At 39.9% G+C, this 23,954-nt stretch overlaps 1 protein-coding gene across 1 annotated transcript; it reads right to left on the bottom strand.

Moving 5' to 3' along the window:
* Nucleotides 1-1,056: 1,056 nt before the first annotated feature.
* LOC122631746 (AF4/FMR2 family member lilli-like) lies at nt 1,057-20,785 on the bottom strand. Its single transcript, XM_043817800.1, has 6 exons — nt 19,297-20,785; nt 14,056-14,232; nt 6,609-6,749; nt 4,613-5,029; nt 3,397-3,581; nt 1,057-2,837 (listed from the first exon to the last, which is right to left on the bottom strand). The coding sequence occupies exons 1-6, from the start codon at nt 19,913-19,915 to the stop codon at nt 2,169-2,171; spliced, it is 2,208 nt and encodes a 735-aa protein (XP_043673735.1). The 5' UTR covers nt 19,916-20,785; the 3' UTR covers nt 1,057-2,168.
* Nucleotides 20,786-23,954: the final 3,169 nt, after the last annotated feature.

The raw sequence follows: 23,954 nt of genomic DNA, 5'->3' as shown, positions 1-23,954 counted from the left end.
CTCCTTCTCTCTCTCTCTCTCTCTCTCTCTCTCTCTCTCTCTCTGTCTCTTTTGGTTTCTCACCTCAGGCTATCCGACTCTCGTCCTACCGAACGCATATCCACGATCCAGGGCTCCGAAGCATGGCCATAAATTTGCTGGTCGCGCTAACCGTTGACGGGAAGCACGATATCCGAAATGCTGGTGGATCCGGTGTTTTCGTGGGACACTCTTTCCTCTCCTCTCCTCTTTCTTCCTCCTCTTGCTACGTTCGACGGTGTGTCGCCAAGAAACCAGTTCCAAGGCAGATTCCTTATTTGCGAGCCCGACGAAACCGTAGATTCGAGTTAATCGTCGATGAGGCCTTCCCGACTCGCGCACTCCTTTTTAACACCTTCGCTCTTTCTCTCTCTCTCTCTCTCTATCTCTGTCTCGAGAGAGACAGAGATAGAGAGAAAAAGGGAAAGAGACAGTTTCTCCCATCCCACTATACTCCACCCCATCTCACAACCCCCGAGAAAAAAATAAACAAAAAAATATATAAAAAAAAAAGAAAGACCCAGCGTAACGACGACATTCTCAATAAACTTGGTTGATCGATAAACTCCAAACTACCGAAATCCTTTCATGATCCATCGACGAACATGAAACATAATCGATCACGAACGTATTCCATCGGATAATCTAAAAGATAATTTGTTTCTTACCTTCGTGTTTCTTCATTATATTTTCGTTTCTTTCTTCTTCTTCTTCTTCTTCTTCTTCCTTTTTTTCTCTTATTTTTTCTTTCGAAAAATGTAACGATTTCATGCATCGTGAAATTGCACGCACACAGTGATCTATTGTTTTCATTGTTTTATCGATGTAAGTTATATAGACGAAATCGTTCGGGATAACGAAAGGATAAAGGAAACAATATGTTCGTGAGTTAGAGTATCGTTTGAAAATATAGAAAAAGGATAAGGATTTTGTAAGAAACGAAATCAGGCAGGAAATAAATGTGTGCGTAGTGGTAACGACAATTGGGATTATTGTAGACGCATTCGGAAGAACTGTGGGCCCTTTTTTCTTTCGAAATTACTTTAAGAACTTTTTTTTATGTCCTGTGTGGATATTTACAAACGAGTTCATTTTTTAAATAAAACGATATCTTAATTGTGTTACAATTTCATCATCATCTGCGTTCTTCCTTTCTCTGCTTCAAGTAGGAGCAAAGCGTACCCTTTTTTATTTTCCTTTGAAAAAAGGTACTTACGTCTTTTTCTAATCTAACGAGGCACTAGACATTTCCTCCTATCTTCTCTCTCTCTCTCTCTCTCTCTCTCTCTCTCTCTCTCTCTCTCTCTCTCTCTCTTTCTCTCTCTCTTTCTCTCGCTCCCGTTCTTTACTTACGATTCTGTATACAACATTTCCTTCTCATTTTAACGACAGACGTATAATTTCCATGGCCGATGAAGATGGATTAGAGAGATGAAAGAAAAAAGAAGAAAAAAGAAAATAACAACAGAAAGAAAGAAAGAAAGAAAAAACCAAAAAAAAAGAAGAAGAACGAAATGACGATACTATCGAAACATAGTCCTCGATATAGTCCTACTCGACAATAATGTTACAGCGACACTGATGATATTGCATTTTTAATATTACACAGCGATACTCGGTAGCACTTAATCGTTAATCGTATTCGTAGTAAATCGATCGTAGTAATCGTAGTAAGTAGCTGAATAGGTACTAGAGACATTAGTTTGATAGAGAAGAGAATCACGTTCGAAAGTTTAACGAGTGACGATTACATCCGTTTTTCGATCTAAGTATACGAGTTCCACGATACGATACTAGAACGATTCGACGAGAGATTTTCCTATAAGAATAAGAAAAAAAAAAACAAAAAATATGTATATATATATATTGTCCTCTGTCGTAGGAACCTCAAAAAGAGGATACGAGAGTTCATTCTCAAAGAAAAAGATTCTTTTTCGAGATCTTATTACAACGAACGTTTATAGTCCTCTCACTGAGACACTAACTCTGAGACCTTTTTTATATATATATTTTTTTTTCTTTTTCACCATAAGTTCGCACTCGGAAACTATGAAATCACCACCGTACGAACGAGATGAAAATAATTCTCTCTTCTTCTTTTATCTCGTCCTAGTATTCGTCTTCTTCCGCTTCCCCACTTCGAGTCAAATTCAACGATCGTGTTTGGTCAATTCAAGAGGTTGCTGATCGGTCCAATGATCTCTCCACGCGACCGGCGGCGAAGATGGGACATCTTGATCGGAATCTTGTACGTCGATTTCTTCGTCCTCGTCTTCGTCCTCAACGATCTCATAGTCCATTCTTTGACCGGAACCAGGTCCACCAGGTCCATGACCAGATCTTTGAATCTCGTAGGTGGGACTCGTAGCTCGTGACAAATTCGAACGCGAATCTTCGCCAACCAGCTGACTGATCATACGAAAAGCGCTCGGTTTCTTTTCTGTTTGTTGTTGTTGCTGTTGCTGTTGCTGCTGTTGGTGTTGATGTTGTTGTTGTTGTTGTTGTTGTTGTTGTTGCTGCTGTTGTTGGTGTTGTTGCTGTTTCGAAATCGATTCGAGCCTACCACCAATCCTCTCGTTAGACTCCCTCGAAGATTGCGACGAAGTCGTAACGACCGCACGAAACGCGCTACTTTCGCCTCCCATTCCTGCGATTGAGCAGCCCGACGTACGGCCGATTTCCATGCTGGACGCGGAGTGCGGCCGCGGCTGCGGCGGCGGTGGCGGCGGCGGCGGCGGCGGCGGCGGTGGTGGCGAACGCTTTAAGAGGTTCATTCGCTGATGACGACGCCACTTTGCCCGTCTGTTGGAAAACCAAACCTAAGAGTCACGAGTTAGGTCGTTAGATGGCTCGTTATCAACGTCTTCGTTTTGTATTTTTCTTTCTTTTCTTTCTTTTTCTTTTTTTTTTCTTTTGTGTTTACTCTCTTTGTTTCTTTTAATTCATTCATTTAATTCATTCATTCCTTCACTCATTCATTCATATATTTATTTATTTATTTATTTATTTATTTATTTATTTATGAATTATCATATACCCCTATTATTCCTAAATTCTCTTTTTTCTTTTTCCCTTTTTATATATTTCCTTGAAATAATTCCATGTCGACGCAATTTACCGTACGCAGAGACGACACACTCTTTTTATCAATCATCCCAAGAAAAGTCTCGAGCATAGAAGAAACGAACGAAACATGAAAGAACGAAAAGGAAGAGGAACGGGAAAGATAGAAAGAAACAATAGAGGAAAGAAAAAAAATGTCAGAGAAAAAAAGAAGAAAGAGATATTCCAATGAACTCGAAACTCTCTGCTCTCGTCTCTGCGCACAGATCTCTGCGCGTTCCTTCCCCATTTGAAATTGAATCCGTTTGTCCTCACCTGTACGCGTGCCTCCGAGAGGGAGGTCTTCGAAGCCAACCGTTCGCGCGTCGACACGCAAGGGTAGTGCGACCTCTCGAACTCCTTCTCGAGTTCCTCGAGCTGCTCCGGACTGAAGGTGGTGCGATTTCGCCGGAACTTTGGCTGCTCGGAACCGTCCAAACTTCCGTCGTCACCGTCACCATCTGAGCGTGACAACAGAGAACAACGACTGTATTCGACGATACTATCGATCATTTTAATTAAACAATTAATCGAATCTCCACAATTAATTGATCGTCAGCAAATATTCAATATGGTATTCAATAAGTACACGTATAAGATACTTTTATTTTCTTTCTGCGATCGACGTTTCTTCCTCCGATTAAATTAATTTATATTAAATAAATTAAATCATATTTATAATTATCTGCGAACATTTCTTTTTGTTCCCCTCGATAAAATATACGAAATAAAATATACGACAGGACAAGCCATTGTTTTGCTTTACTTTTACATTCTACTAAATACCAATCCATGGATTGATTTTTATTCGTGCGGAATCGTTGATATAATGAGAATGAAAGCAATCATCGTCGAACTCGAAAAAAGTCCGAAATGTTTATGCAAGTTGACTGCAGCTGCGAGCATAAGAATTCATGTTGTTTACCATCCTTTTCTTTCAATTCGTGTGTGTTCAACTTGCGATATCTATGATTATTATGCGTGAAATTTGTTCGTTCATTCGTCCGTTCGTTTGTTCGTTCAAGAAAGAGAAAGAGGGGAGAGAGAGAGAGAGAGAGAGAGAGAGAGAGAGATAACCGCGTGGAAGAAGATATACTAAATGATTTAGAAAAACGAAAACTTTTGTCTTTTCGAAAGTCTGAAAACACAACGTCTCGACAAATAATCAAAATACTTTACATTTTCATAAAATAAAATTCAATTTTACACGAGTACAGAAGATAACATTACTTCTTATTTCGATATAAAAAGTTTACTTTAAGTATTTCACGATGGGAACAAAACATTTCGTTAAGAAAATAATTACGAAAAATTGTTTAATCAAGCCACTTAAACAAACACAATTCGATCCTAAGGAGGCTTAGGGGCAACCTTAACGGAAAGACGAAAGGAAGAAAGAAAAGAAAGAAGAAAAAAAGAGGAAACAAAAAAAAAAAAGATAAAAAAGGCATAAAAGAAAAAAAAGACACAAATTCTAAAATAAGATAATGACCTTGCAAGTATCCTCTCGCGATGGCGTCGGCAGCGTGCAAAGCATGATCGGCGGTGCCAGCAGCGGAGGCCGATGCGGCAGCGGCCGCAGCGGCTGCGGCACCAGGACTCAAGGATGGTGGTAAGAGCAAAGCCGAAGCTGCCCCCGAGATACCAGTGGCCAAGGGTGGCAGCATCCAGGGGTGTCCAGCAGCTCCTGGAGCCGGCCATCCACTTGGAAGATGATGACTCGTCGTTGGATGCTGATGAGCAGCTGCAGCTGCTGCAGCAGCCGAATTAAAATATGGATGCGGCCCGGCCGCATACAATCCATAACCTGCTGCTCTCGCAAATTCCGCGGCAGCTCTCTCCGCAGCTCTGTTTCTTAAAATTCGATTGATACTGCTCACCGACGGTGCCGTCGCGTTACTGCACACACCTGTACAACAAGAAATTAAAAAAAGAACGTTCCGCGTTTTTTCACTATTTCGATTTCTCCTCTTCCTTTTTTCTTTTTCTCTCTTTTTTTTTTCTTCTTCTTCTTTTTCTTGTTTTTTCCTTTAATGAAAGACGATTGATTGCGTAATTTAATCTGCCATTACGATTTGCGCATATAAATTAATCGTAAAATTAATCGTTTCTGATGTGATATCGATGTCACTCGTATCAATCAACATGATCATAAAGCAGATTAATTAAAGAAGCAACATATAGATACATAATTTATATATATTATATATATATATATATATATCGATTCGAGATAAGATAGAATCTCTGAGCTTCGAGTTCGAATGAATGCCTTTAACGTTCGTTCGCCTATCGTTTCCGATCTCAAGCGAAAACTTCTCAAATATCCCCGGTGTTTATTTTAAAGCGTTACTTCCTCCGACTCTTGGTCTTGTGAATGAAATTGTGTTAAAATGGAAAAAAAGAAAAGAAAAAAGTCACTTTTAAAGAATCGAATGCTTTGAGTCGTTCACCTTTTAGCAAGTGGTTATTCTCTTTTTTTTTTTTTTTTTGAAGACTAAAAGAAAAACAAGAAAAAAAAACAAGAAAAGAAGAAAGAAAAGGCATCGAAAAGAGGCATTACGAGTATCTTTCTTATGTAAAATAGATCTTACTGGTGAAAGACATCGCGATATGAGGAAACGATGATAGTTCGAAGAGGATAGAGAGAGGGAGAAAGAACCAAAAAGAAAACAAAAAATCGAAATATTCTATGCGCGAACGGGATTAACCAACGTTAATCTTGGTATAACGTCAAAGGCCTCTTTGAATGGGTTAAGTGTGCCGTGGTAAAAACAAAGTTTCGTTTACAAGGTCGTATAAACGCGTTTCTTAATTCTACGTGGCCGATTGTAACTTATGTATATATACGTTGCTCATTCGTACGCCTTCTTCTAATCACAGGTTGCGGGGCTTACGCACGCTCATTGTAAAACCAAGTTGGCCGGAGGACGCGCTTAAACGAGCGAGAAACTTCCTTTAGAATGTTGAGAATGACTAGAAAAATGCGAACCATGAAGAAAAGGAGTTCGCTTTTCTATGGGCGGACCTGGTTGAAAGTGTGTCGAACGTGTTCGATCGCCTAACGTTTTCCATCTTTCAATGGTATTTTGATGATTTCTGAATTTTTTTCTCTTTCTTTCTTTTCTTTTCTTCTTTTTTTCTAAGTTACTCATCATCCTTCTCTCTTCGTACAAAGAATTTAATTATCAGCTTGTTATATAATGGACAATTATTTACGTAGAAATGTTCACGTCAGAAAAGGAGAAAAAGAAAAATAGGACCGAATTATAGATAACAATGATAATAATCGATTGAGTTAATCAATGTGAAATATTCTTTTCCTTTTCTTTTTTTCTTTTCTCAAAAAATGATATGCAAAGTTATGCAAGACAAATGCTCCCTTCCCTTTCCTTCTTCTTCTTCTTCTTCTTTCGATTGCTCTTTTTTAAAAAATTTGTTTAATCATCGACTAAAGTACTAGATAGATGATAATTGAAATGACTCACCTTCGGATATGAGTCTTTCTCTTATTTCCCACGCGAATATCGTAGGATTTTCTCTTTTGTATTGCTCGATCTTGGCAACTACAGCGGGCGTCGCAACTTTGGGTTTACTTCCACCGATCAGGCCCGGCGGACGTAGCGTACCTGAAACCAGAACGAAACGTTCCTGAATGGATTATCCATAAGCGCTTTTGAGAAAGTCAAGTTCGCTGAGAACCTTCGAAAAAAGAAAAGAAGAGAAAAGGAAGGAAGGAAGGAAGGAAGAAAGGAAGGAAGGAAAGAAAGAAAGAGAGAAAGAAAGGAAGAAAGAAAATAAAACAAAACGATAAAAAACAAAAAAAAAAGAATAAAGAAAAAGAAAAACAAAACAGGAAAGAAAAAGGGGGTGAGAAGAGAAAAAAGAAAAAAGAAAAAAGAAAAACACTGTGAAAAAAGAAAAAAAAATGCAGAAACAAGGATTTCGTTTCTCTTCGTGACTCGATATCGTTCACCATGACGCTTTATCGAATTAATTACACGAATTAACGACGGTATACTTCGGCTACAATCTCGAGGATGATTAATCAATTTCAAAGTTTACGTTGAGTCATAAATTAAGGCGATGGTCATTACACGGAACTAGATAGAAATTACATCGACTAATTTAAATTACATTGCGTTTTCTCTCTCTCTCTCTCTCTCTCTCTCTCTCTCTCTCTCTTTCTCTTTCTCTCTCTCTCTCTTTCTCTGTCTCTCTCTCTCTCTTTCTCTCTCCCTCTCTTGTTTCTTTTCACGACCCTTCTAGATATGCGGCACGATTCATATCGCATAAGAACCTCTCGTCATTTAAGAGACCGTACTCGGCAAAGTGACAAAACACGAATCCGTTTGGCCCGCATACGGTGAACGTTCACGACTCTCCCCGAGCTTTTACATAATTCATACGACGTTCGCCCCCGAAAGCAACCAAGAAGACAGCTGATTTTACACAAGAGAATATATATACCTCGCTTACATCCCTCATTTTTCTCATAATTTTCCTACATAGGTATCATACTCTTTCCTTTCCTTTTTTCTTTTTGTAGACAAAAAACATTAAATAAATAGGATGATTATCTGTTCCTTTCTTTATATACATATACATAGAAATAATTTTAATGATTTTAAAGATTGAAAAGTATGAGAAAGAAGAAATAGATAAAAAAATTTCTTCGTATAACTAGATATGCATAGATAGATCGAAAGAAAGAAGTAAGCAGAGAAGGAAAAGGAGAAGGAAGAAAACGAAGGAAAAGAAGAAGAGGAAGAAGAAGATGAAAATCAAAGATCAAAGATCAAAGATAGACGACGAAGATCCTGCTCAAGAGTTTGATAAAAGAATACACCGGTCCGTGTTCGAACCTTAAGAAACATATAGTACGCGATCACGACACCGGATACTAATCCCAAGCATGTCCAGCCGGGTTCGGTTCACGACGATGCAGTCATTAGAAGCTTAGCTTACCTAACGCACCGTGATTCAGGAACGACAACGCGCGTGCAGGGAACGCGAGTGTGCGCTAGCCCGCGATAATCAGGTATACTTTATATCCAACGTGAGATCTGAGAATAGGCGCACGTGTAACGTTTCCAATGCGTGCTCGTGCAGCCTCGAGCTCGCAACCTTCGCACGAGAGCCCGAGAGCTAGTAGTAAGTCAATGAGAAAGAGAGACGGCAGAAAGAAAGATTAGTATAGAGACAAATCATATTTCTATCGCGTTAATGAATTAATCTTTTTGATTGAAGAAAAACTAAGAGAGAAAGAGAGAGAGAGAGAGAAGAAGCAAAAACTGTATATGATAGAGAAATAAAGTAAGATTGATTAAATAAATAAGATTACTAAAAATGAATGAATAATCGAAAATAAATGAACAAAGTAACTCGAGTCGAATTAAGCTACAAATAGATATATGTATATATATATATATATATAATTGTTAATAAAATAAAAAAAAGAAAAGATTGAACAGGATTTAGAAATAAGAAAAGAATAGCTTAGAAAAATTTTAATTAAGGTTCCCTTCTATCCTCCAGAGAACGATGTATATATCTATATATATTATACCTAAGTACCTATCCATCTCGTAGCAACCTATTTTACAAATAAGAAATCCATAAGAGAATACGATATACATAACCGAAGGAGATCCTTTGGGGAGTAACTTAGCACGAAACCTCGAACGAGGTAAGTAGTTATGGGTAGATGATACTTGTTACTTTTGATTGCCAGAGCACTTGAAATTCTTTTAGGTTTAGCTTTTATGAAAAGTGTTAGTCGCTCACGAAGGCCACTATTTTCAGATTTGCACCTGTTCGCAAACCCGTTTATGTCGACACCACAATTCTTTTTCTAGGATCACGAGTCTATATTATCGTGATTCGATGAAGGATAAAAATGATTTCTATAACATCTCCTACTTTTTTTCTTCTTTTTCTTCATTCGAGTTCGCAGAGAAAAAGAAAAGGAAGAAGAGGGAGATGGAAAAGAAAAGACAAAAAAAGGGGGTAGGGATAAGGAGAAGGATGAAGAAAGGGAAAAAGAAAATGGACCGTGCACGTGGTGAGGATGCTTCGTGGCTATTAGCATTGACCCTAACCACTTGGCATTTGCGAACGTCAAAAGGAGCGTCAAAGTCGAAAAAGAGAGAGAGAAGAAAGCTCTCTTTCTCTCTCTTTCTCTCTCTCTCTCTCTCTTTTTCTCTCTCTTTCTGAAACTGACGAGGCAAGGGAAGCTGGCAAGGTAATGGAAAGCAGAGGCGCAGGCAGACTTGAGCAATTATCGGTCGTTACGTACTATTATTAATAACAATAATGATGGCTAAAGCCGGTAGGATATCGCGTGCGCTCCCACGGCTGAAGTGCGTGCCTGGTATAAACGATGTACCCACCTAATAGGTATCCATGCCTCGAGCAAATTCCATCCTCTCTTCTTCCCTCTTCACCTCCATCTTTCTCTCTCTTTCTCTCTCTCTCGCGCGCGCGCGCGCGCGAGCGCGAGCGAACGAGCGAGCGCGAATTTTCAGTTCTCTTTTTCGCGATTTTGCTCATTTTTTTTTTTCTTTATTCTTTCTTTCCTTCCTTCTTTCTTTCTTTCTTTCTTTCTTTCTTTCTTTCTTTCTTTCTCTCCTTTTTCCTCGCGTTATTTTCTTTTTCTCTTTTTTATTTCTTTTATTTCTCTTTTAACGTAGGTACACGTTACGTACTTACACGTGCGTGAGCCGACACAACGCTTTCAGAGGGAAGTAAGTAAGTAAGTAGGTACGTTTTAATGAAAAAGAAATAAATAATAAAGACTGACTTATATGCGGGCTGACTTCGCGACCATTCCGCGACTGTCAATTGCACAGAATGGACAACGATCAACGATATTGCTCTGAGCAATTCGTGGAAAGGTTCCGAAGTATGAAGAACGAGTCTTCGAAGCTCTTTGCTCGCTCTTGGGACCAGAAACGAACGATGTATACAATGTTCTCCTAATTGCATTAGAAACGCACGGAAACAAACACGATATATCCCTTCTCGGATATATCTTCTATCTAAGTGCTAGTAGATAAGTACTTGCGATTAGTTACTTACCTACTACTTACATTTAGCTTATACTTTACGAATAGAACTTTGAAAGGATGAAATGATGGAAGCAAGGAAAGAAGGATAGAACTTACGCTTACGGCATGGCACGGCACGGCACCGTACAACACGGCACGGCACAGCACGGACGCGAATTGACACGCATGAATCGATAATTTTACGAGATTAACAACGCCCAAGATCTCGGACAAGATTTTTTTCTTTTTTCATCCTTTCCATTCGAATTTTTTTTTCAAATCAATTTTATAATCGAATCGAAAGCCGAGATATCGCCTCGATGCCCAAATTTTTTTCTTCTCCTTCTCCCTTCATTCTCGTGAAAATATATGCCATAGTAAAACGTGATTTTTCTTTCTTCTCTCTTGCTCTCTTCTCTCTCTCTCTTTCTCTCTCCTTCTCTCTCTTTCTCTCTCTTTTCTTTTAATAATATTTTCTTTCTTTTTCCCTTTGTGAATACGTGGAAACACTTTTGCATTCCGGAATGTAGATAAGAAGGCTTTCATTGTTATTCTTATATGGTAGGAAAATTAACGTTGGTAAAGGAGAAAGGGGAGAAATAAAGAGAAACGAGGAAAAAGAAAAGAAAGAAAAGTGTTCGATTTCTCGCAAAAGATTCACGAGATTAAAACGGAATAAAGAAGGAAAAAAAGGAAAATAGAAAGAGAAAAAGAGAGAGAGACACTTTAAATCGACTTATCTTATGCATCGTTCGACCACATTAAATGCACACATATACACACACGCACGGACAGACAGACAAACAAACAGACAGACAAATAAACATACACATACTGCGAACACTTACACAGATACAATAAGTAAGAGACCAAGAACGATTATTATTTATGCCATGCGAACATTTTTCTTTTCTCCGCATGCTCTCGTTTTTCCACAACTATAATAGAAAAGGAAGAAAATAGAATATAATAAAAGAGAAGAGAAGAGAAGAGAAGAGAATAAGTCAAGACGTAGTTTCATCGCGTGTCGATTCGAACGATTTTCTGAGACTCCCGCTACCGAAGAATTTCGTGCCTCCTACGTGATCTCTGTCTCTCTCTCTCTCTCTCTCTCTCTCTCGCTTTCTTTCTCTCGCGGTAGCCAAAAGGACACGCTCCGAGACGGCGATCCTTATCGTTGACGATCCTTTCTAACTTAAGACGATTATGCGAATGAAACTGACCCGGTTATTTTCGAGATCGTTTTGTCGACACGGGCGCGCGCGCTCGTACACACGCTCACACACAAAACGAATTCCTTTCCAGAGCAAATTATTTCTTTCAAATTAGGTATTCGGAAATTTGTTCTCGAAGAGATACAATAACGACAAGAAAATTGACAAAAGGGAAAAAGAAAAGAAAAGAAAAAAGAAGAGAGAAGAAAGGAAAGGAAAAAAAGAAAGCAAAAATCAACGTTCAGCGATAATACGTCGTCGTCGTCGTCGTCGTCGTCGTCGTCGTCGTCGTCGTTGTCGTTGTAAAAAAAATAAATCGATCCCATTAAACGATAGTGCCAGAGCAATTATTCGATAAAATTAACAATCCATGTTCCAATTCCAGGATTCAAAGGATTCGTCGTGTCTAAAGAAAGATCACGATTCGAAAGAAAGATCTCAATCGTATCCCTAAATCCGAGGATAGAAAGAAAGAGGGAAAGAGAGAAAGAAAGAGAAAGAGACCGACAGAAAAGAATCCTTTTTCTCCGAGGTCTAACCATCGCAACGGTGGACCAAACAGGATTAATTGTTCGCCTCCGTTAAGTAATTGGCCGGTCGATTATGGTACATTATATTCACCTCGAGACGCCTAAGGAGTCCGTATCCACCCGAGATGAAGACATTACCGACGAGCCGAGAGAACAGGCCGAACGGTATTTTTACGAGCGGCTCGTAAAGTTAACGAGGACCGAGCTGGAAGCCAACCGAGAAAGAGAGAAATCAACGCGCGTTCCACTCGTGTTCTCTCTCTCTCTCTCTCTCTCTCTCTCTCTCTCTCTCTCCCTTTCTCTCCTCTATTTTTATTTTTTATTTTTTTCATTCTTTTGTTTTTTATCGTTTTTTGATATCTTTCTTTCTCCCTTCCCCTTTCGTTTCGTTCCTCTTCCTCTCTCTCTCTCTCTCTCTCTTATTTTTATTACTCCATCTCGATTCCTCTTTCTTCATCTTTTAGATCTTGACGATCTTGCTTGAACTTTCCATGAATTTTACCGCACCTGCAACAACCACTGATCCATCCAACCATTGGTATTGGTACTTATAGATATATATATATACATATATCTATCTAGCGTTCCGTACACTTCTTCCAAGCTACCAGTCTTGATTCTCTCTAACTTTATCGTTCTCCTAACAGCAGCTTCCTTCTTTCTCTAAAGCGAGCGAGCGAGCGAGCGAACGAACGAAGAAGCGAAAAATTATGGGGACATGGTATTTGCGTAGGATTCGATACTACTTCGGCTACCTTTTCTTTTTCTTTTTTTTCCTCTCTTTCTTTTTCCTCTCTTCTCTTTTCTTTTCTTTTCTTTTTCTTTCTCTTTTTACTTTTTCTTCCATTTTTTTCCTACTAACCGAGCTGAGATTGTTTGCTTAATATTACTATGACGAGAGTGTATCGTAAATCTGATATTTACAAACTAGTTTCTACGAGACGAGCTTCGTCTTTTTAACTAAACAGTTAATCGGATTGTCGTTTAATTAAGATAAAATCAAACATAAAGATATTCTTAATTACATGAAGTATTTAAAAATAAAAATAAAAAGAAAGAAAAAATAAAAGTAATACGATTTCTCTAGATCGTCGAGTTCTAATCGTCTTTATAAAATAAAATATTTCATAATTTATATACGATTGATAAATAATTACGTAAATTATATTAATCCACTTGATATCGATTCGTAATAATTTTCTTGATAAAAACGCAACGTATCGATAGGATATAAAATGAAGAAATAAAATATGAATGTTTCTTTCCTTCATAAATCGTCTTACGAAAATAGTATGTTTATGTACCAAAGGAACAACTCAATCGGTGTAATCCTTGACGAATTCTTCATGCTCGTTCGCCCAAGTATCGACTCGAACGTACAAAAGAAACGGCCATTACTGGCTAATCTTCGACGGCTAACGAGTTCGAAATGCCGGTGCTACGTCCTCGTAACGTTCTTCGCATCTCGTTCATACCCGTCTATATGGTTAATATTTTTCGTTTCTTCCTTTTTTGTTTCTGTTTTTCTTTCTATTTTTTTTCTGTTAAGTCGTATAAAGCAACGAAATGTTCCGGAAAGCGATCATAGAGACGCAGAGTGCAAAACATTTTTAAAGTATTGTTATTTCGATCATCATATTCGGACAAATAACACCATTCTCGAGATACGAGAATGATATTAAAAATAAAAGAAAGATAAATTTAATTTCCTAATTTAAATAGAAAACTACGAGACTTCACTAATTCCGTATTTCTTTATACCTAATAATTTCTACGTACTTTCGACGATAAGTCCGCGATGATGTTCGATTAGACCGACATTTAGAATGAAGCGTTTAACGTCGCTTGGACGTTGAGAATCGAGCAACAATCCCGTCCAGTTTCTTGCCTATCCAGTTTCACCGAGTTTATATCGGATTTACCAGCCTTGAACGTGTACATCATAGAAAAGACTTTGACTTTCGATTCGACGATGGTAAAACATATCTAATAATAGTAATAATAGTAATAATAACATTAAATCATAAATTATGATTGATCGTTATATATCTTTTCTTCTCCTTTTTCGTCTCGTATCGTTCAGTTAACTTTAAAAGCTTCGGAAGACTTTATACTTCAATTTTATACCTTCTAAGGACTTACCTAAAAGTTTTGTGACGACAGCACCCTGTTGGTTGAGGGATAACACGTGATTGGCTAGGTCGTTGTAATGTCTAAGAGCTCCCAATCCGTGCGACAGTTCCAGTAAACGTTGCCGCGATGCACCACCGCCATTACCGCTCGCAAATGGTCCCGCTGTACAGCTCTGCAAACTCACGCCTGACGGCAACGAGACGATTAAGACTAACCTTTAAGAGTTTCCGTTGTTATGTGATTTAGATCTTAGAGAACGAATGAATAGAAGGAAACAAGAAAAAAAGGGAAAAAAAGCAAAACATTAGATACAGCGATGAGTAAGTATCTACTTACTACGTACCTACAACAACGTGTAAACAGACTCACGTCTGGAGTGTTTTGGAAAAAAGAACAACAATAATCATAGTTTTATTCCTAGAAATTCATTTAACAAGATCAGACGCGATCTCCTCGCACACGTACACACAAACACAAACACACATACACACGCACGCACGTACATATACATATTTGATACGATCACGAGTCCTTCAACAACAACGAAATAAGCATTCTCACCTATCCATCTTTTTTACCGATAAAATTACTCGGATTTGAACGCTTCGTTATGATAACAATGAACATCTCCAAGGAAAGAAGGGAAGAAGGTCACGGTGCAAAATGGCGACGTATTATCGTCGCGAATTAATTGAAATTACTTGCGCGCCCTCGGTATTATATATTATATCGCAGATGGGATCTCGGAGATCAGGCCTACTAAAACTTTCCTCTCTCTCTCTCTCTCTCTCTCTCTCTCTCTCGCTCGCTCTCTCTCTCTATCTATCTATCTCTATCTATCTATCTATCTATCTCTGTCTTTCTTTTTCTTCACACGTGGCGTCCGACGTGTATCGGTTAATCAGGTACCTAGGTGCGAAGCGACTCGTAATTTTTCGAAGGACAACTAACAAGAAGAGGAAATACTAAAGGGAGATGGAGAAGAATCTGGTCTTCATCTGAAACTTTATAGGCAGCTAATCTTTACGAGCGAATCGCAGAACGAACGATTTTATGATCTAACGCGAGCTCGCCATTAAGAATCATTTGCATCCGGTTTGTAGGTGTCGGCAGGAGGATGGTAACAAGCGATTACTATATCCGAATCGACGAAATGAAGGACGAAGGACGAAGGACGAAGGACGACAAACGATGTTATTTTCAAGACCTCCTCTCGTCTCCTCCCAAGATGGCATTGTTCTTTTTACGGAATATTATCTAACGTTTTAAAGTAATTAATTTATAGGGCAAGGCAATTACTCTATCGATCAGAAACCAATAACATTAATCTCTCTTTCTATTTCCGTGCCATTCATTCTTCTCTCGTACGAGATCGGGAGCTGATTTATATCTCTCATGAATTACGACGAGCTACGACATTTATGTGTGAAATATTCGATCGATCGATCGATCGATCGATCGATCGGTCGGTCGATCAATCGATCGATATTCTCCGAGTCCTTCTTTCTCTCTCTCTCTCTCTCTCTCTCTCTCTCTCTCTCTCTCTCTCTCTCTCTTTCTCTGTTTCTTTTTCTCAATCGATAGACGTTCGACGATTTAACGTACCTATATAATCTCGAGCTTTAGTACAAGAAGATAAAACTAACGACGGGCTAATGCACCAACTACTCTATCTATAAGGACATCGCGGAAATATATGACAGTGTGAAAAACTTTTTACTTATTATCTTTAAACGAAGATTTTCTCGGATATTTCTACGGCGATCTTTCGTCGAGACATTGCAATTAAAGGAAAGATCCAAAGGAAACGAAAAAAGGGAAAAGAAAGAAGAGAAAAAGGTTTAAGAATAAGAAGAAAAAGAAGAAGAGGAAGAAGACGAAAACAAAAAAAAATTACTCTTGGTATTAACAGTCGCGAGCGTACAAATCTACATATAAAGTAATTGACGACGATAGAAGGGATCATAAAAGGAACTTCGAAATTCTTTCGTAGCGTATAAACGATGCTCCTTGCACTTTTATGGAGGGCCTTACGTAGGAATGCAAACATTGGATAATATTCTCCGACATAAATTTAAACCCTTATTATACGCGGTGGATCATATATGGCACGTACCGGTTTTCTCTTAATATTACTTCTCTTAATCTTAATATCGAGCAAGAACCACCATGTGTTACAGAATATGTTGGCAAGAAGTTACTACCTATGCGTTTAGCCATTTGATACCAAATGAAATCCTTTACTGATACCAAATGAAATCAAGCATCTACCTGGTTTTTATGATTCTACAGTTGAAAATTTATTCGACGAATAGATATGTTGACAGATAAGTAGATGGAAATTATCAAAGAAAAATTCTATTTCGGATATCGTTGGTTCCACTTATTTGACGCGTTTAAACGGATCAGACCATAAAGAAGAGGAAAAGAGGTTTGTGAGAATACCTATATATACCCGATGGTTGGTAAAAGACAGAAAGACCGCTTCCTTTCCGAAGGCCCTTTCGACGTGCATTCCGCGCTCATTTCGTGTCAAAGCGATCGGAGGTGTCGTGAAAACGAAAGTAGCCGATGCACTGAAAGAAATGCGTCGCGTCGTTGCTTCGAAGTGACGCGGGAACCGGTTCTGAACGAGTTCTCGGACGAAGTCCGGTGTATTCGAGCGGGTGCGAAATCGCTGATGGAAAAGAGCGATCGTGAATGCGGAGAGAGCAATAGACGGAATAGATAGAGTGAAACTGAAAGGACGAATCTCGTATCGAGAGAGAAAAAATAAAAAGGAAACAAAAAAAAAAGGAAAAGATATGATAGATATATTAACGCCTTGAGAAACGCGAAACGCGATGTCCTTACAAGGATTACCCCGATTCCTCTTTCGTAATCGTTTCCATCGAAAAAAATCAAATTGGATGTGTGTGTGTGTGTGCGTGCGTGCGTGCGTGCGTGTGTATATATATACGCAGAAGTTTCCTCTTCTCGTTATCCGAGCTGCCAGCTACCTGAATCGAACGACGAAGGATCAAAGCGCGCTCCAGCTCGGGAACAGGTTGTACAAAGGACGCGACGGATCCGAAGAGATTAGCGTCGAAGCGTCCGCTAATTTCCCGCAGCATCCCTAGCGTTCACTCGTGCGCGCGATCTGATAAGCTTCTTCTCGTAGAAAACTTTTCAACCTCCTAGATATATGTACATACGTACATATATATATATATATATATATATATATATATATACACATGCGTGTGTGTATATATATATCTTCTATGTATCTTTATAAATCATCAACTCGATTATCTTGACACAAACAAAGGAGTAAAAGAATATAGGTAGGTATATTATAACGAACAAACTTTTTACGCTAAATAGAAAAATAATCTATATCGAAAGATCCCTCGTCGATAGATCGCGGAGGCAGGGCGTGGCAGACTATGTGGTTCGAACGCGCGAATGAAGTACGACAAGGGAATCGCGAAAAATTAGATCATGGAGCTACGTAAACGATTTTATCTAGGTATAGGTAAGTAAGTGCTTCGAGCCGTCGATCGTTGCGCTGCTCCTCTTTTTGAAAAGCGTCGGCAACCTATTCAAACCGGTTATCTCTCTCTTTCTTTCTATCTCCATGATTCTCGACGAGTATCTACGACTTGGCTGGCCTATGCTCGATCTTGCAAGTGTAAAATCGGGAAAGAATTTGTTGGAAATCATTTGAGATAGATAGACAGATAGATGGATAGACGGATAGAGAGACAGGAAGAGAGAGAAAGAGAGAAAGAGACAAAAAAGAGAGAGAGAGAAAGAAAAAAAGAAAGAACGGAGTTCATAAATTTGATCACATTCTCTTCGATACTAAGATACTTTCGAACGAGATTCTTTCTTCTGACAGCGAGTGACACGCTTCGTTGACTCCGTGCAAGGGTACGTCGAAACGTTCGACGACTCAATCGACTCGATCCAAAAAATAACGAAAATTCTTTGATAACGAGGCGTTAGACTAACGACGCGTGAACCGTTTTACCAAGAAAGAAATTAGCTCGTTGGAGGCGTGAACGTACATATTGTCGAATAAATATTTGCCTTTGCACGAGTACTCGTGCGATAAGAGAGACCACCTCGGCTCGGCTTGAAAATCCAATTAACTTACGCGAATCGCGCCTAACGCCCGCAAGTATCTTCCCGTAACTTCAAACTTTTAAAAGCATGAAACACGTTTGTCACGCTCGTTTAACACGCGACTCAAGACAATGCGTTTTTTCCTCCTGAAAAATACGGAAAACAATGAAGCTTTAAATCTAATGACTCGTTCGGAGAAGAATTTCGAAAATCGTGACTTCTTTATTTCTTTTATTTTTAACTCCTTCGCCAAATATTTCAAGTCTACGTTGTAACCTTGATTAATCATTTGGTCGAAGAAACGTTTCAATTGAAATAAAACGTCGAATAAACGATCGTTTCGATCGGCAATTAGTAATCGACTCCCGATCCGTAATAAATCCCGGTAAAAGAAGGATGCGTGTAACGGAGAAGAAACCATGGAGGATCCCATCCGGGTAGGTAAAAAAATTAATTGGTTAAATCGTCGTTAATTATAGCTCGAGGATAGGGGATGCGTGTTCGCCAAGGTTCGACGTCGATCACGCCCACGGATACATTATTATCTAAGTAAGTACTTTCGTTCGGAAAATGTGTTCGCACAGGGACTGTAAGTAAGTAAGTAAGTAAGAAAGAAAAGCACTCGCTTCAGGATAGTTAAGAATCTAATCTTCGTTGAATTTTATATCGATAAAATCATCGATATTTTTCAATAGCCTCTACTTCTCGGAAAGTGTATACAGGTGCGCAAAGATGAACGCCTTTTTCTACCACCTTCTTTGGATTTAAATGTTCTCGTGGACTTTTTTTTGCAGTTTTGTTAATGGAATGCACAAATGGATGATTCGCGAATGGTCTTTCGATGTGACGCATAATAATTACATACCAAATGGAATTAAACTTCTCTTGTTTGCGATTCGTTCGCCGTCTTATCTCTCAAACTCGCGCGCACCCGCGCACACACAGACAAAAGGCGAACGCAGTAAACATTTGTATACGATTAGGAGGCGTGTCGCGTGAACGCGGACGAACGCTTCGCCGATGAAATAAAAAAAAAAAAGATCTTGTTGAGGAAAAAGAAAGAAAGAAAGACAGAAAGAAAGGCACGGCGATAGTAGAAAATTGAATCGAAAGGTGAGACTCGAAGGAGAAAATACTCACCATCGATAAGGGAAGCCGGCGGTACGGTCATTTGTTGATGAGGATGAGCAGCCGGATGCTGATGATGATGAGTCGGATGAACCTGAAGAAGGTGCGACCTCGTCTGCGAGAAGGTCGGCGAGGGTGGTTCCCAAGGTCGCGCTACTGCCGTGCTCACAGGAACGTCCTCGTCGTGACAGCAAAACTTGTCACTTGCGGCGCTGCCGGCGCCGCTGCAATTCAGCACCGCGTGTCCGTCATTATTATTATTGTTGCTACTTACGTCCCCCCCGCCCTGGCCGTTATTGTTGCTCCCGTTGTTGCCGTTGCCACCGCTATTGCTCGCGTTTGAATTCGGATTCGCGTTATTACTATTATTATTATTATTATTACTACTACTACTGCTATTATTATTATTATTACTATTATTATTATTATTATTATTATTATTATTGCTACTGCCGTTGGCGTTGGTGTTATTTGGTAGTCGCGTAGAAGCGGTCGCTGGGCTACCACTACCACTAGCACTGCCACTGACACTTCCACTGCCAATGCCCTCGACCTGCACCATCTCGCCGTCGATCGCAGCCACCGACTTGGCAGTACCAGGAGGGCTCGCGACGCCACCACCGATCATCATCACCAGACGAGATCTCGGCTGGACCCCCTCCACCGGCTGTGTGCACCGGCTCCTCCCTCGCTTTCCGTCCTCCTTTAACGCACACTCGCACTTTCTTGTACCGTTCCTATATCTGTCTGTCTATCCGTCTTTCTCTTTCTCTTCCTCTCCCTCTCCTTCTCTCTCTCCCTCTCTCTCGTTTCGGGCACAAAGGAGGCACCTCTGCAAAACGCAATCGGATCCTCTTCTACCTTCTCCTCCTCCTCCTCCACCTCCACCACTTTCCCCTCCTCCTACTTTCCGTCGGCGGTAGCGACGGCGGCACGTTGCCTCCTCCTCGCCGTCGACATCGACGAAAACGGTAAGACGACGACGAGGTCGGGTAGCAGCTCGCTCGAGGCGAGCCTTCCTCTTCAACGTGACACGAGCACAACATCACGTAAGCTCCTACGATCGTCTTCCATCGCTGCAAGTTTCTCTTCCTCTTTCTTCTCTTTCTTCCTTCTTTCTTCTCTTCTCTTCTCTTCCCTTTTCTTCTCTTCTCTTCTCTTCTTTCTCTTCTCTTATCTTACTTTCTCTTCTCTTGTATCAAAGAAATAATAAACAAATAATACAAGAATTAATCGACTATATCTCCAAGTAACTCGTTTTCTTTTTCTTAGCCCGGCACAACGAGTTAGCCTCTTCGCGCTCCGCCGGATTCAAGAAGATTGCCTTCCGTTCGGACTCGCTCGAAGCGTAACCCGGACTAGCCTTACCCCCACCCTCCCCTCCACTCGTTCGAGGCGAGATCGAGATTTAAAGCGTCGCGACGCCCAACGGTCACCCCTCCCCCTTTTCTTTCTCTCTCTCTCTCTTTCACTCTTTCTCCTTCTCTATCTATCAATCTGTCTTTCTTTCGTCTCTCTTTCTCTTTCTCTTTACCACCACCACAACCAGCACCACCACTACCACCACGACCACCACCACCACCACCACCACCTCCACTACCACCACCGGCAACAGCACACAGCGCGAGAAGGGAAACACAGCACGAGCTACGCTGCTCGCGCTCCGCCGGATTCGAGCAGATTGCCTTCCGTTCGGACTCGCTCGAAGCGCGCGCTCCGAGCGGCCTTACCCCCACCGTTTACTTCAGAGAGAAAGAGAAAGAGAAAGAGAAAGAGAGAGAGAGAAAGAGAGAGATTTAAAGCGTCGCGACGCCAAGCCAGCACCTCCCTCCCTTTCACCTTCCCACTACTCTTCCCCTACAATCTTTCTTCTCTCTCTATCTCTATCTCTATCTCTCTCCCTCTCTTCCTTTCTCCCTTTCCCTCTCTCTCTCTCTCTCTCTCTCTCTCTCTCTCTCTCTCTCCCCTTCAAGAAGAAGCAAGCAACCTGCTCACGCTATGCCGGATTCAAGCGGATTGTCCGATCCATTCGAAGCGCGCGCCCACCACCCAACAACCTCCTCCTCTTCCTCCTCCTTCTCCTCTTTCGCAAGTGAGATCGAGATTGTAGGTGCAACGTGGATGAAGGAGGAGGTCTCACGATTACCACGCCAGTCCTCCTCGATCGTATTCCTCCAGACCGGTTGAGAAGTCACAAACGAGGAAGAAGCTTGAGTATAGAGCACCTGGACAACAGAGATAGAAGGAGAAAGATAGAAATGGATAGAGATAGATAGAGAAAGATAGAGAGAGAGGAGAGAGAGAGAGGAGAGAAAGAGAGAGAGGAGAGAGAGATGACCGAAGGAAGCCGAGAGCAAGCGTAAAGCCAACCAAGTGCGCACTCGCGTTGCGCATCCGAGCTTACATCTACGCCCACCGACCATTACCAGCTCGATCGACCAATTGGCCGAGCTCGTGGACGCCCATCGAGCTCACCGACCTCGCCTTTTCCTCTTCCTCTTCCTCCTCGCCCACGCTGATCAACTTCGAGTTTGACTTCGACCTTATCCGTCGCTTACCCTCTTCTCCGTGATCCTTCTATACATTTGGTCCTTTCTCCGACTTCCTTCTTTGTTCTTATTAATCGGCTCTTTTAAAATCATGTCTCGAGATCCTTTGTCGATCCTTGGATATATGGATAAGTACTTACTTACTTATCTATCACGACTGATCGCTAATAGAAATAGTATATATATATATGTATGTATGTATGTATGTATGTATGTATGTATATATATATGTATGTATATATTGAAAATGATTTTATATGTATATATACATCTTAAATAGATGCATATTCTTTTAAACTTTCCAAGATAATCGCAATCTTTCGTTCATCAGAAATAAAAGAAAGCTAAAGAAAAAGAAAGTGATTAAAAAAATGTAGATATTCGTAGATATTACTACTTAAGTAGATAATAGTTTTCTAAAGGATAGAAAAAGAAATAAAACAAAAAGAGAAAATAAAAAAGGAATAAGAAGAGAAAATGTTAAAATTAAGATCGATGAGACCATCGTATAAATCGCCAAACGCACACTGTCTCGCGTGGATAAATCAATTTATCCGTCGTAGAGGGTGAGATTGGTGGCTCATGGCAAAGGGAAATATCTCTTGCTGGTGAACGCCATTCGCCATTTGCATGCTGCTCGCTCGTACATAGGTAAGTACATACATACCTGCGGGTCGATGGTACCTACCCCTCAGGAAAAGCTGCCCGGTATAGGTATCGATCACACGAAATGGCCGTGCTTTTCTACTTCCCCGAGGTACGCTCTCCCCCTATAAATAATAGCTACGTACGCGAACACAGTTCTCTCCTTCTACTTCTATACGTGCCTTAATCGTCAGTGTGGATGGATACGATTGCGAACGACTGTAAGTACACCTGCGAAATATACTCTACCTGCCTATCTATCTATCTAAACCACCCTCGAGTTCTTTATCCTCCGAAATAAAAATATCACCAAGAGAAATAGATGGATACTTAGAAGTGTGCGAAGAAACGAAAAAAAAAACAAGAAAAAAAATACGATCGTCCGATTATTGATTATGTAGAAATACAACATTTCGTAGATGTTTGAAAAGCATTTGAAATGTTCTTCTAATTTAATAATAAGAAAGAGTCTAAGTACTTAATAAATAAATCAAATAATAGATAGGTAAGTAACTATATATCATTGGGACAATGTCGTCTTTATAGCCCGGTCATAAGAATAAAAATTACCTGCCCCATCAATCATTGTTCATCTTCACACGATCCTTTCGTCAAATAAAAATTCGATTTTTCTCATTACATAGATATTAGATACTTCATGTATTCAAATATTTACTTAAGGAACATCGTTGACGTCTACTAAACCGCAGATTGGGCGATGTTACCGACGCCATGTCGTCACGTCCTGCCAGAGGATATGGCACGTTTCTCTTCTTAATAAGCGCTTTGGAGTAGAACTCCGAGACTTCTTACAAACCTAACGACGTTTCTTTATAACGCGAAACTTCCCTTCTAACGTTTTTTTTTTTTTTTGTTTGTTACTAACGTGTTTACTGTTTCCTTCCTATTGTTAAATACAATCGCGTATATACCTATCTACCTATTTGAAATTTAATTGTCTATGTCGTAAAAAAGATATTCTAATGATGTTCAATTATTTTCTAATTCATTCAACGTTTTACTTTGATCGTACGAACGATTATCATTCTAATTTTTATATGACGAAACAAAAATATTATATATTGTCATCTCATCGAAATAATAAATTGTAAAGGATCGACATTTTTATAGATATGTACCAATAAAGAACGACGAATAAGAAAATTGACTTTAACGGTACACGTATAATACCTTAACCTATAGGTATGCGGAATTGCATAAAATATCCTTCGAAGCTCAATTTATCCCGTTTCAAAAGCGGACTAATCGTGCGACCACAGAATTTAACCGAAGCGACCGCACGATTCGGTAACCGCAATATTCAAGGAGGATTTCTTAAAAATAGGGCAACGTGCTGGAAGAACCGTTGTACGAAATTATCACGTACGTTATTTCGAGACGCGATTTTGTTTATAAATACTGGTATATCTACGTCAGTCTTGAGCGATCGAGAAAAATTGTTTTAAATCTGAATTA

This window comes from Vespula pensylvanica, chromosome 9 (assembly GCF_014466175.1).
Source record: "Vespula pensylvanica isolate Volc-1 chromosome 9, ASM1446617v1, whole genome shotgun sequence".
In the NCBI taxonomy this organism is placed as follows: domain Eukaryota; kingdom Metazoa; phylum Arthropoda; class Insecta; order Hymenoptera; family Vespidae; genus Vespula; species Vespula pensylvanica.
Note: the sequence above shows the minus strand (reverse complement) of the source record. Positions and strands in the feature narration are given on the sequence as shown.

Bases quoted from the DNA above. Each gene is read 5' to 3' on its own strand.
- LOC122631746 (XM_043817800.1), bottom strand. From the start codon at position 19,915: ATGATGATCGGTGGTGGCGTCGCGAGCCCTCCTGGTACTGCCAAGTCG. The intron at 14,233-19,296 runs GTGAGTATTTTC...CGTTGCCGTCAG, and splicing joins GCCGGCTTCCCTTATCGATG to GCGTGAGTTTGCAGAGCTGT. The intron at 3,582-4,612 runs GTCATTATCTTA...TGTCACGCTCAG, and splicing joins CGCGAGAGGATACTTGCAAG to ATGGTGACGGTGACGACGGA.